Source organism: Cucumis sativus, chromosome 5, assembly GCF_000004075.3.
Source record: "Cucumis sativus cultivar 9930 chromosome 5, Cucumber_9930_V3, whole genome shotgun sequence".
NCBI classification, from domain to species: Eukaryota; Viridiplantae; Streptophyta; class Magnoliopsida; order Cucurbitales; family Cucurbitaceae; genus Cucumis; species Cucumis sativus.
In genome coordinates, this window is record NC_026659.2 from 31223196 (window position 1) to 31235974 (window position 12779).

A 12779-nucleotide genomic window follows, 5' to 3' on the forward strand; every position below is an offset into this window, starting at 1 on the left:
GCTAAACACTATCCCAATTGAGTGTTAAAAGTGGAGAAAAGATGTGTAATATTAATGGGTTGAGAAAGAAGAAGAAGAAGAAAGTAAGCAAACAAAAACATGCATGTTAAACCGAAAGCATACTCATATTGTATGTACGTACGTCACAGAAAAAATTGCACTTAACATATATATATATATCAAATAATTCAACTCACCGTTTCAAATACATACTTTCCTAACTCAACACCAACTCTCCAAAGATAAAACTTTTGTAACTCCACGAACAAAATTATCATGATCAACTCAACCTCTACATGTTCCAAACGCTCCTAATTTCTTCATCTCATATTAATTTTAGTTTAAAATTTAACTTTTTGTTATTTTCTAGATTAAATAGAAGTTTTTATTTACAAGATTATATGTATAGAAATCAAAGCTTTTCATATTTGAAAAGAAAAATGTTAACATATATGTACGTAGAGGCAATTACAATAAAATGGAGATCATTACATCACTTGTAATTTTTTAGCTTAGGTTATAAGTTTAAACAAACACGAAATAACTAATCAAATTTGTATTGAGAGATCTCTTCATTTGATTATTTTTTTAAAAATGTTTATATTTTAAATGACATGTTCGTTTGATCTAAACCGATTCGAAATTAGGAGTTGTGTGGTAAATTAGGGGAATATTCACTGCCTGATTAATTATTCTTAATGAAGTGTTATGTTTAAATTTAGAAAGCATCGTTTGATACCATAGAATTTGAACTTCCAAAATCAACCTCCAGATGCCAGTTGGGTATCTAAATAACAACTCAGTATTACCGCCTGTCACCGGTTGTTTTTCCTTCCCCTTTATAACCCAATTTCTCCAACACTTTTTGTCTTACACAAACACCTTTGTCTCTTTGCTTTACCTTAAGAGGGATTCTGATCTCTTTTCTCCACCCTCTTGTTCACTCCTCGCCCACCTCAGGTTAGTTTTTCAACGTATGATTCTCATATAACTATTTCAGACTTACATAAATCTTGTTTTAGTTCTTACTATAAATTAAACCATGTTGTCTCGTATGTTTTAGGGTCAAAGCAAGCTAAGTTCATACACTACTGACTTGAATGTTAGTTGTCTTTGGAGGGTTAAAAAATGAGACTAACTAATAAAACTTTATGAGTTATTTTGAACTTTTTGTTCTTTTTTCAGCGTGAGATAGGAATGGGGCAGCCGAGCAGTGATGGTAGTAATGGAGAAGGGATCAGAAGAAGATCATGTGGTTGTGGGAAAGATGATTTTCTACCAGAGGAGTCCTTTCAGAGTTGGGAAAATTATACAAAAGCACTTAAGGCAACCCCGTTTCGTCTCTTCAACCGGCTCACGGCCCGATCAGCGGATCATACCGAGCTTGTTGAGATGAAGGCGAGAAGCCAGCATCAGATGAAGAAGACACTCACATGGTGGGACCTCATGTGGTTTGGCGTTGGCGCCGTCATTGGTGCTGGTATATTCGTCCTCACCGGTCTCGAAACGAAGAAACATGCTGGCCCTGCAGTCGTCTTGTCTTACATTGTCTCTGGCATCTCTGCCATGCTTTCTGTCTTCTGCTACACTGAGTTTGCCGTTGAGATTCCAGCTGCCGGTATGTGCATGCTTCTTTGCATAAGGTCTCATATATGAATTGTGACTCAAAACTTATTTAACTAGAAAGGTTTTTCCAGGTGGATCATTCGCCTACCTAAGGGTAGAATTAGGGGACTTTGTGGCATTCATCGCTGCCGGAAACATTCTTCTCGAATACATTATCGGAAGTGCAGCTGTAGCTCGTGCATGGACGTCATACTTCGCCACCCTCTGCAACCACCATCCAAACGATTTTCGTGTCCACATATCCGCTTTCCCTGACGACTACAACCAACTCGATCCCATCGCCATTGTCGTCATTCTTATCATCGGCATCTTCGCTCTAGTGAGCACCAAAGGCTCCTCCCGCCTCAACTACGTTGCCTCCATTTTGCACGTTGTTGTCATCGTCTTCATCATCATTGCTGGGCTAACTCAAGCCAACCCGAAAAACTTCACTCCCTTTGCCCCTTATGGCCCTCGTGGCATTTTCGTGGCTTCCGCCGTCTTGTTCTTTGCATACGTCGGGTTCGATGCGGTGTCGACGTTGGCAGAAGAGACTAAGAATCCAGCTAAAGATATCCCCATAGGACTTGTTGGATCCATGGTGATCACAACCGTTCTATATTGCATTCTTGCTGTTACGCTCTGCCTCATGCAACCGTATCAACAAATTGATGCAGATGCACCGTTTTCTATGGCTTTTGAGGCCGTTGGTTGGAGTTGGGCTAAGTACATTGTCGCTGCTGGTGCTATTAAAGGCATGACAACTGTGTTGTTGGTTGGTTCGGTTGGTCAAGCTCGGTATCTCACACACATTGCTAGAACCCACATGGTGTCTCCATGGTTTGCCAAAGTCCATGAAAAAACTGGTACTGTCATTGCATCCATCCTTGCTTAGTCTAGACGACACACCAATACTAAAATTTGGATTCCATTTAAGTATTAAATCTTTTTATCTGACATTATATGTTGGCAACTAAATTGAAAATGTTTAATTTTCTAAAACAGGAACTCCTGTAAACGCAACAGCAACAATGCTCATTGCAACAGCGATGGTTGCTTTCTTCACATCAATGAATATCCTCTCAAACCTTCTCTCAATCTCCACCCTCTTCATCTTCATGTTAGTAGCCATAGCCCTTATCATCCGACGCTACTACAGCAGCAGCGAAACCACAACATCAAACCGAAACAAGCTCTTAATATGCCTAGTTCTGATAATCGGATCTTCAATGGCAACTGCCACATATTGGAGCACAAGCGACAATTGGATCGGCTATGCCGTGACCCTTCCAATATGGTTCTTCTCAACTCTAGCTCTATGGCTCGGCGTCCCACAGGCAAAGAAGCCACAAGTGTGGGGTGTGCCATTGGTCCCATGGCTGCCTTCACTGTCCATTGCCATTAACTTTTTCCTTCTTGGGTCCATCGATAGAGCTTCATTTGAAAGGTTTGGGATATGGACTGGGATTCTCTTGATTTACTATTTCTTATTTGGATTGCATGCTTCTTATGACACTGCCATGAACTCCAAGACCAAAACAGCAGAAATTAATGACAGCGTGTGAAATAATGGAATTGGAATCATGACGATGAAGAAGAAGAAGAAAAAATTTTATTAACTGTTTAAATTAATAGCAGTGGGAAAATTTATATTCTTGTTAATGTACTTTATCTTAATCGTACTTTATGTGTATTTTAATTTGTTGTATGTGTAATGCAAATATGAACTTTATGTTACAAATACAAATATGAACTTTAGGTTACAAATACAAATATGAACTTTAGGTTACAAATACAAATATGAATAGTAAGACCGACGATTTATAAAAACCGAAATTCTTCTCTTTTTTCACTCGCCGATTTAACTTAACTCCGTTCAACTTCATTGCCTACTCTCCGGTAACTGCTTCTTCCTTTTGAGCTATGATCTTCTTCTTCACAACCCTAATTGCTTAACCATTCCCTTCCCTAATGGAAGATTCCGAGGGCGTTCTCAGCTTCGATTTCGAGGGCGGTCTCGATGCCGGTCCCACGAACCCTGCCGCCACTTCCTCCTTACCCATCATCAATTCCGACTCTTCTGCCCCACCCGCTGCCTCTGCCGTCTCCAACCCCCTCTCCGGTGCCCTTGGTCCTGCTGTTTCAGCTGAACCTACGGGCGCCCCACATGGTAACGTCGGAAACCGGAGGAGCTTCCGGCAAACGGTCTGCCGGCATTGGCTTCGTAGCTTGTGTATGAAGGGTGATGCTTGTGGTTTCCTTCATCAGTATGATAAGTCTCGGATGCCCATTTGCCGGTTCTTCCGTCTCTATGGCGAGTGCCGTGAGCAGGATTGCGTCTATAAGCATACCAACGAAGATATCAAGGAGTGTAATATGTAAGTTTGAGAATTGGAATTTGGAATCTGATTGGTTTTCGTCTGATTTACGTTCTTGCTTGTTTAATTTATGTGTATTTTTCTTTTGGTCGGAGGTGATCAATGTCTGTTTTCAGGGTTTATGCTTTTCTTTATCTCTAGTTGTTGAATTTTTTTAAGTATCATATGCGGTTCATCGATTTCAGACTGGAAAATTTATTTCATTTTGAACTCTTTTTCATTTATGAATTTCTGTTGAGGATGTAGTTTTCTTTAATCTTTAATATATGAAATTATACAAACAAAATCTACTCTCCCAGGGGAAATATACAAAAGAACATCAAATTAACAGTTACATAAGTCTCCTCCTGATTTTTTTTTCATTCTTTGTCGTTCTTGAATTCCTTGTTAACTGTAAAGCCCATAAAATGGTAGCTGCATTGATCGAACGAGTTTTTGAGCCTTTTCTTCAAAAGTTTTTGCCACCCAACAACTATATCATTGTTTTCTAATGGATCAAAGTACATAGGAAATTGTTATCTAAAAAAAGAAAAAGAAAAAAGGGACCTAAGAGAGAGAAAAATATTGAAAAGGAATATCCCTACATCTCTTCTATATGAGCAAAGTAGTAGTAGGGAATGTTGGGCATTGTTTGTATGCACTTCTTTGATCTTTCCTTCAGTTTTCCCTTCATCAATGAAATTAATGATTCTTAAAAGGATATTCAAGTTTTAAGTTTAAGCTATGTGTATGGCTGTATTATGAACATGAGTGATACATGTAAAGTTGATGTTATCATTAGACATATTTACAGCACTGGATCTTGAGGAATCCTTGTTCAAGTTTCTACAAAATCTATTGCAATAGCATGATATTTTATGTTAATTTCTGTAGTACATCTTTTTACACCCATTTTTGTCCTTTCAGAACCATGATGTTATACATCTAAAGGCTAAACGCTGTAACTGCAGGTACAAGTTTGGATTCTGTCCAAATGGTCCTGATTGTCGGTATAGGCATGCAAAGCTGCCTGGACCTCCACCTCCACTGGAAGAAATCCTTCAGAAAATACAGCATTTAGGTTCATACAATTATGGTCCCTCAAACAAATTCTTTACACAACGTGGAGTTGGCTTATCCCAACAGAATGAGAAATCTCAATTTCCTCAGGTTCCAGCCCTCGTCACTCAAGGAGTGACAGGAAAACCTTCAGCAGCAGAATCTGTTAATGTCCAACAACAGCAAGGCCAACAGTCTGCACCACAAGCCAGCCAGACTCCAGTACAAAGTCTTTCTAATGGCCAGCCCAATCAATTAAACAGAAATGCAACGTCTTTGCCTCAAGGAATATCTAGGTGTGTCTGAAGAGACCTGAAGTTTTTCTGCATGTTACTTTAACTAAATTTTTGTATCATATGAACACAGTGTTGCAGAGATATGTTATTTAACCTTCACTGTTCAAATCATATTTGTGCTTTCTTTTGGTTACTCTAAGTTCCCACTAGTCATTAGTCAGCAATGTTTTTCTTCATATCAATTTGTAGTCCATGGGACTACAAGAATTTTTAGGTAGAATAAGACTCTAACTCAGTACCTTTTAAGAGTTTAAGATGAGTACATGTAAATATTTTTTATATCAGAAAAATCACTTTCACTGAGAAGAAATAAAGAATTCAGAAGAGCATGAATTGTATCGTCTTAAGGTATTTGCAGTTTAACATGTTCTGTATCAAGCTATTAAATGCTATGTCTCTGATGTCAATTGCCAAGTTATAGAAACTGATTTTCCCTTCACGTTTATGGCTTTATTATAGATCAGCTAGAATCTGTTGGCTGAAAGCTCATACTCTGTTATAGATTGTCTTCTAACGGACTTTTTTTATGTAGTTTGGTTTAATACTTGAAAATTATGTGGTCTCTCCAGCTTCTGTAATTATACTTGCTTTGTGATTTATGCTAAGTGGAGTTGGAGTTCTTTTCTGTAGAACTCAATCAGCAAGGGCTTACCCTTCTTTGGTTCTGCAACCTTTTCCATTCTTCTCCTGATAATGACTAGCAGTTGCCCATTTTTAATACAATGTGGCAAACAGAATAAAAAATCTGATTTTACGTCAACCCTTTAAATACTCTGAATGCTGTAATTTATTTTTGAAAGATTAGGTACTTTATTGTTAAAAGTTGCAATCGTGAGAATTTGGAATTATCTGTACAACAAGGGGTATGGGCAACTCAAAGAAGCAATGAAGCTAAACTTAATGAAGCTTTTGATTCTGCTGATAATGTTATTTTGATTTTCTCAGTCAATCGGACTCGGCATTTTCAGGTGCTAATCATTCACTCTTGTGTATGTGCACGTGTACGAGTTATGACACTATTTGGTCATTGAGGACCAAAAGTATGTTTGTTTGCGAGAATCATACTGATTTGCTATTGGCTGCTTAGGGTTGTGCAAAGATGATGTCCAGGATTGGTGGATCTGTCAGTGGGGGCAATTGGAAATATGCACATGGAACTCCACATTATGGGCAAAACTTTTCACTCAAATGGCTGAAGGTTGATATTTCATTTCTTAGATCTATAGTTTTATGCAGAAATTTATCACAATTGCGTGTCTCATCATGTTGTTGCCATTTAGGGTATAGATGTTTAGGATGATTTTAATGCCATCAATTTGAGCCCTCCGTGTTGTGATGAATAATTTTAATTCATTACTTGCAGTTATGTGAGCTCTCCTTTCAGAAAACGCGTCATTTGAGGAATCCATATAATGAAAATTTACCAGTAAAGGTATAGTATCTCAAGCTTGATGAAGAAAGATTTCCATTTATATTTACATCTGCAGATGTCTTTGTCATGCTTCTTCTTTTACTTGTTTTGTGAGCTGTTGAAAATATTTTCTGCTTCTTTTGTCTTTTATGTTTATGATCCATATTTTGTTTTGCACTTTCTGGTGATAATACATAGTGCCGGTTTTGTTGAAGTCAAATCATCTGAAAGCATACGTAAGAACTTGCAATCTTGTCTTGTGCATGAAAGTTTATCCTTTTCCCCCCTCCTTTTTGGATGGGTGTGGGCGTGGGATTCTCTGGGAGCTTTCCGTAAGATTTAGTTTCTAGAAATTACATTCTGCCCTGTGTGGACTGCGATCTTTATATTATGTACGTTCCATGAATCATCTGGCAGAGAGTGCTAAAATGGTTGATACAACCCTATGAGGATTGCAATCCTGATTGACCTCACACTCTAATATTCAGCATACCTACGATTACCATCCTTGTTTACATGGCTTTCTTTTGTTTTTTAAGCTACTGTCTTGTTGCTTGTTTCATCGTGGTGACTTGTGACCCTCTATTAGTTTCACTGCTGCTAATCCTATTACTAGCAACTTCTTTGGTCTGGTAAGTTTGTTTGTTGTTCCAAAACTGGATTTTAGCCTATAAATAGTTTGTCCTTTGTTGTTATGAAAGGACATTTTAGTAAAGAATGCTTCAATATTTCTCCAATGATACTGTTACACTATCCAGATTGCTAATGTGGCATGCTAGAAGGTCTTCTGCGGAAAGACGCAGTGCAGGATAATCATTTTGTGACTAGAAAATCGGTGGATTTACTTTGGTATTTAGGAGAATTGAAAAATTCAGCAAAAGGCCATGATCTTTTATTAGATAGTGGCATGATAGTTTGATTGAGAGGGAACGAGATGACTTCCGGAAAATTGATGATGCTGATTGTGTATCACATGAGATGGCTTTGATACCTTCACTATGCTTCAACTTTGAAGGATTTGGAAGCCATCCTGTTTATCTTTTAAAATCGTTTAATTGGCACCCTGTCTTTACTTATTTGGTTTGAAACTGCTCGTTGTCTTCGTTTGTTTCATGTCTACCATCCACATGTTCATTTCCTGGAGGATGATTTTTTGAAACTATGATATTCTTCCCTATATGTCTTGTTCTGCAATCAGTGTTAGCATTGGATACTAATTTAGCCGTCATTTTTATCACTCTTCCAACTGCAGATCAGTAGAGATTGTCAAGAGCTAGAGCCCTCTGTTGGTGAGCAGCTGGCATCTTTGCTTTATCTTGAGCCAGATGGTGAACTCATGGTATGCTTGCTTTGTACATCTTGGTCCAATAAAAAAAAATTCGAAATGCACTCCCAATACAAGGTTTTGTACATATGCAAGCAGGCGAGGAAGAAAATAAAATAGGAGAAAATGCACTTTGGCAGTTCCAGGATGTGTAATTGTGTGGGTTAGCTTTAGCTGGATTTCTCAACTGTATTTTCTTTTCCTTTTTTTCTTTTATTAGGCTGTCTCAGTAGCGGCAGAATCGAAACGAGAAGAGGAAAAAGCCAAGGGAGTTAATCCTGATATTGGAAGTGAGAACCCAGATATTGTCCCGTTTGAGGATAATGAAGAAGAGGAAGAGGAAGAAAGTGAAGAGGAGGAGGAGGAGAGCTTTGGCCAGTCCGCTGGCTTACCACCTCAGGGTAGAGGAAGGGGCAGGGGAATGATGTGGCCACCACACATGCCAATGGGACGTGGTGCCAGACCCTTCCATGGAATGCAGGGTTTCCCTCCTGGGATGATGGGTCCGGATGGGCTTTCTTATGGTCCTGTTACACCCGATGGATTTCCCATGCCTGACATTTTTGGTATGACCCCTCGTGGCTTTGGCCCGTACGGTCCTACTCCTAGGTTTTCCGGTGATTTTATGGGTCCTCCAACTGCTATGATGTTTCGAGGACGACCTTCTCAACCTGCGGCTATGTTCCCCCCTAGTGGGTTTGGCATGATGATGGGTCAAGGGCGTGGTCCATTCATGGGTGGGATGGGGGTTGCCGGTGCTAACCCAGCTCGTCCTGGTCGTCCTGTGGGTGTGTCTCCATTGTATCCACCTCCTGCAGTACCCTCGTCTCAGAACATGAATCGAGCTATTAAGAGGGATCAAAGGGGACTAACCAATGATAGATATATAGTTGGCATGGATCAAAACAAAGGCGTGGAAATTCAAAGTAGTGGACGCGATGAAGAAATGCAATATAAGCAGGGCTCAAAAGCCTATTCTGATGAGCAATATGGAACAGGAACCACTTTCAGGAATGAAGAAAGCGAAAGCGAAGACGAGGCACCTCGACGATCAAGGCATGGAGAGGGTAAGAAGAAGCGGAGAGGCTCAGAAGGAGATGCAACTGCAATCTCTAATCAGTGATTACTTGTAGTTAGTTCTAATATTGGAGTACTCTTTTTTTGTTTCTCTTTTAATTTTATAGGCAACTTCTTGTGACGAAAGTTATACATTTCTAAGTATTGTCGTAATTCATACATTATCTTACAAATTTGTAAGTGAACTTTCATATGAAGGGAAGAATCTCATAACTTCAATATTCGATTATGTGAAGCTGCTATGTCTTCCTCCCTTGGCCCCCTCCATTGTTGATCCCCACTTTCACCTTCTCCCTGTAAAAGTAAGGGAAGAAGAGGGAGAGTTTTCACTTGATGACAGAAATGAAAGATTGCTAGTTTGTACAAAGCATGACTGTCACTAACTTCCTAATGCATCATCAAAATGTGTAATGTTTGTTATACTAAGTCCTTTCCATTTGTGGTGGATGTTTTACTTTTGATATGATTTACCTATTAGTATTCTTATATATATATTAAAGCTTGTCCTTAGGCTTCTTGGTATGAAGAAAAAATGGCATTGATGAGACTGGAGTAGGTTTAAGTGAAACCTTCCCACTAATTGGTAAAATAGAAGGATGACTTCAAGGCTTAGATCTTGGTGACAGAGTCTCCTATCAAGATGTTTCTTTAGGGGCCTAAGATTCATTTCATTTAGAATTGGATTAGATTGGAATAACATGATTGTGTACTTGATTTAGGGTGAATAAGAGGAAAGACGGTTAAAATGACCGTAGATCGACGAAAAGACAATATGTTCTAATGATTAAGAAATTTCTCTATTCGAAATCTTTTTACTCCCTCTTGTATTATATGTGTATAACCTATTTATTAAAAGGCTTGAGATTTGAATTACATCTACTTGATAAATTAAAATGATAATAATAGTAATATACAAACAACACTATACTTTATATTTAGAGCTTTTTTTTTTTTTCCAAATTCAAATGCAACATATGAGATCAAATCTTAGAGAAAAAAAGAACTTTTACTAGGAAACAAGTGTTACTTCTTTTAGGAATAAGAATGCAAACAGCTCCTATCAACTATAGCATCTCTTCAAACAGAGGAAAAACAAGTAGGGATGTCCTTAAAAAAAAAACACAATCCAACCTTCCGACGACAAGGAAGCTCCAATATGATCTAAAAGAGAAGCCAAAACATCAAAAACAACAAACCATGTTAACAAGTGCACAACCAGATCAGATAACACATTGTCAGATGTTATTGATTAATTTGAGTTTCATATCTAAAGTTAATGATCATTTTTATAGAAGCATTTCTGTTCCATTCAACAATTATAATATATGGAGGATTGGATGACTTGCAGGTAAGATGGTAATTGGTACATAATGCCAGCAAAATTTGACTAGGTTGAAGATTTGTTCAGTTTCTACTTGTCTTCTTTTAGTGATACGAAGAAAAAGAACAAATTAATAAGATAACAAATCACTACTGGAATGGTCTTCAAACCAGACACTACATATTCGGTTTGTCGTGTATTACATGCTAGAATACAAGAAATAGTATTTCATATTCGTGAACAAAAAAAAAGAATTTGAAACAGTCTCATCAATAAAAAGCTCAAATATCATCTCATCAACAAATGTTTGAACTTCATAGTGGAAACAATCCCAAACTTCAATTTCGAAAGAATTACCAAATCTGTTTTAACCCATAAAAGATAAATTCCAACTTCTTCACCAATAAGAATACAATTTAAAAGAGCATCAAAATCAAAGGCTAATAATGACTCCAAAGCTCACAAAATCCCATACCATAAGGAAGGAAGCATCCAACCTAAGCTTATAATGAATACTCAAACTGCCTCTTCTTAATTAGTTGTATTTCTTCTTATCATTGCATTTTGTTTACTTTCACAAATTTCTCCAAATTAAAAGCATTTTAAGTATAATTACTACAAATTTTGCTGAGTTGTCACAAAATAGTTGCCACTTGGCAACTACCTTTCCACGTGTATATTTCTTTAAAACAATTATATTATTCAAAACAATAACAAAAAAAAATTAAAAGAAAATGTCTTCTTCCACTTCTGCTTCTGAAATTTCAAGCTCCAAACTTCCATGGAAGCACCGTCTACTGCTTCGAATCGGTTCTACAATCACCGACGCTTGTTGTCGATCCGATTTCACCGTCAACCGTTGGTTCACCGGAATCCTCGACTGGAAAATCCCCCCTTCTACCAAACCAATCGACGGCGTCTCCTCTTTCGATCTCACTATCGACACTTCCCGCAACCTCTGGGTTCGAATCTTCAATCCCGTTATTGACGGTGAAGATTCAGATATTCAATCTCTACCGTTGATTTTCTATTTCCACGGTGGTGGCTTCGCTTTCTCTTACGCCGATTCAGCTCTCTCCCACACTTCCGCTCACCGATTCGCCAAACAATTACCCGCCGTTGTAATCTCTGTCAACTACCGCCTCGCTCCGGAATTCCGGTACCCATGTCAATACGACGACGGATTCGACGCTTTGAAATTCATCGACGAAGTGGGGGAGGAAATCCTTCCAGCAAAGGCGGATCTAACCCGTTGCTTCATTTTGGGGGAAAGCGCCGGAGGAAATCTCGGGCACCACGTAGCAGTGAGAGCGAGCGAGTACACGTTAAAGAAAGTGAAAATGGTTGGGTTCATAGCGTCGCAGCCGTTTTTCGGTGGAGAGGAGAGAACAGAGTCGGAGATTCGGTTGAGTAATCAGCGGCCGTTGAGTCTGAGGCTTTCGGATTGGTTTTGGAAGGCGTTTTTGCCAGAGGGGGAAGATCGGGATCACGGGGCGGCGAATGTGTTTGGACCGAAGGGAAGGGATGTTACGGAGGTGATGAAGTTTCCGGCGACGTTGGTTATGGTGGGAGAATTGGATCTGTTGCAAGATGGGCAGAGGAGGTATTACGAAGGGTTGAAGAGAATGGGGAAAGAAGTGAAAATGGTGGAATTTGAGAACGCCATTCATGGGTTCTTTGCGTTTTGGGATCTGCCTCAATATTCTTCCATGATGAAGGAGATGAAGGATTTCATTGCCACACACATTCAAAACTCCATTGTTTCTGCTTCTTCTTCCTCAACAAACAAATAGGCTTTATTGCTTAACATTCTAAATTTAAATAATAATAATGATAAATATTTAGTTTTTTCTTTTTTAATTTGATAATTCATAATTTGTCCATTGAAATTGATACAAATTTATTGTAAAATACTATTCTAGTTCTCTATTACAAATTTCATTTATATTTCTAATTTTCTATGTTTAGTTGATTTAGTTTTGATAAAACTTAGTTTTGTACAAACTTCAATAAATTAATTGTTAAGTTTACTTTTTTTTATTACATTACCATTTTAGCTTTTATGCTTTAAAATTATAAATTATAATTGATTTTATTTGTATTTTTAAGAAATATTGAACTTAGTCTATATTTGAGAAAATTATTCAAAACATTTTGTCTATAATTGTTATATATCTTGAATTATTGTTTAATGAATTCAAGTGGCCAAATTTAAATTTTATTAAAAGAGAGTCAACTAAGTAAAACCCTTGAATCCATCAACCAAACTTGATACTCTAATTGTCATTTTAGAGCCAAAACTAATCGAATTGAAGTTGTGAACTTCACA

General features: G+C 38.0%; 3 protein-coding genes across 4 annotated transcripts; all 3 read left to right on the forward strand.

Moving 5' to 3' along the window:
* The first annotated feature begins 872 nt into the window (after positions 1-872).
* LOC101222710 (cationic amino acid transporter 1) lies at positions 873-4239 on the forward strand. 2 transcript variants are annotated; one of them, XM_031885723.1, is made up of 4 exons: positions 873-960; positions 1186-1618; positions 1698-2471; positions 2611-4239. In XM_031885723.1, the coding sequence occupies exons 2-4, from the start codon at positions 1198-1200 to the stop codon at positions 3168-3170; spliced, it is 1755 nt and encodes a 584-aa protein (XP_031741583.1). In that variant the 5' UTR covers positions 873-960; positions 1186-1197; the 3' UTR covers positions 3171-4239. The 2 variants fall into 2 exon arrangements, with proteins under 2 accessions (XP_031741583.1, XP_004141615.1); XM_004141567.3 differs by lacking the exon at positions 873-960 and having other exon boundaries at positions 1034-1618.
* Positions 3425-9364, forward strand: LOC101220043 (30-kDa cleavage and polyadenylation specificity factor 30). The gene is made up of 7 exons (XM_004141476.3): positions 3425-3983; positions 4934-5317; positions 6123-6285; positions 6405-6515; positions 6681-6749; positions 7981-8067; positions 8273-9364. Exons 1-7 carry the CDS (start codon positions 3577-3579, stop codon positions 9173-9175), a joined length of 2124 nt encoding a protein of 707 aa, XP_004141524.1. The 5' UTR covers positions 3425-3576; the 3' UTR covers positions 9176-9364.
* A 1659-nt stretch (positions 9365-11023) lies between these two features.
* Positions 11024-12310, forward strand: LOC101222946 (probable carboxylesterase 18). The gene has a single exon (XM_004141568.3). The coding sequence runs from the start codon at positions 11185-11187 to the stop codon at positions 12241-12243; it is 1059 nt and encodes a 352-aa protein (XP_004141616.1). The 5' UTR covers positions 11024-11184; the 3' UTR covers positions 12244-12310.
* The last annotated feature ends 469 nt before the right edge of the window (positions 12311-12779 follow it).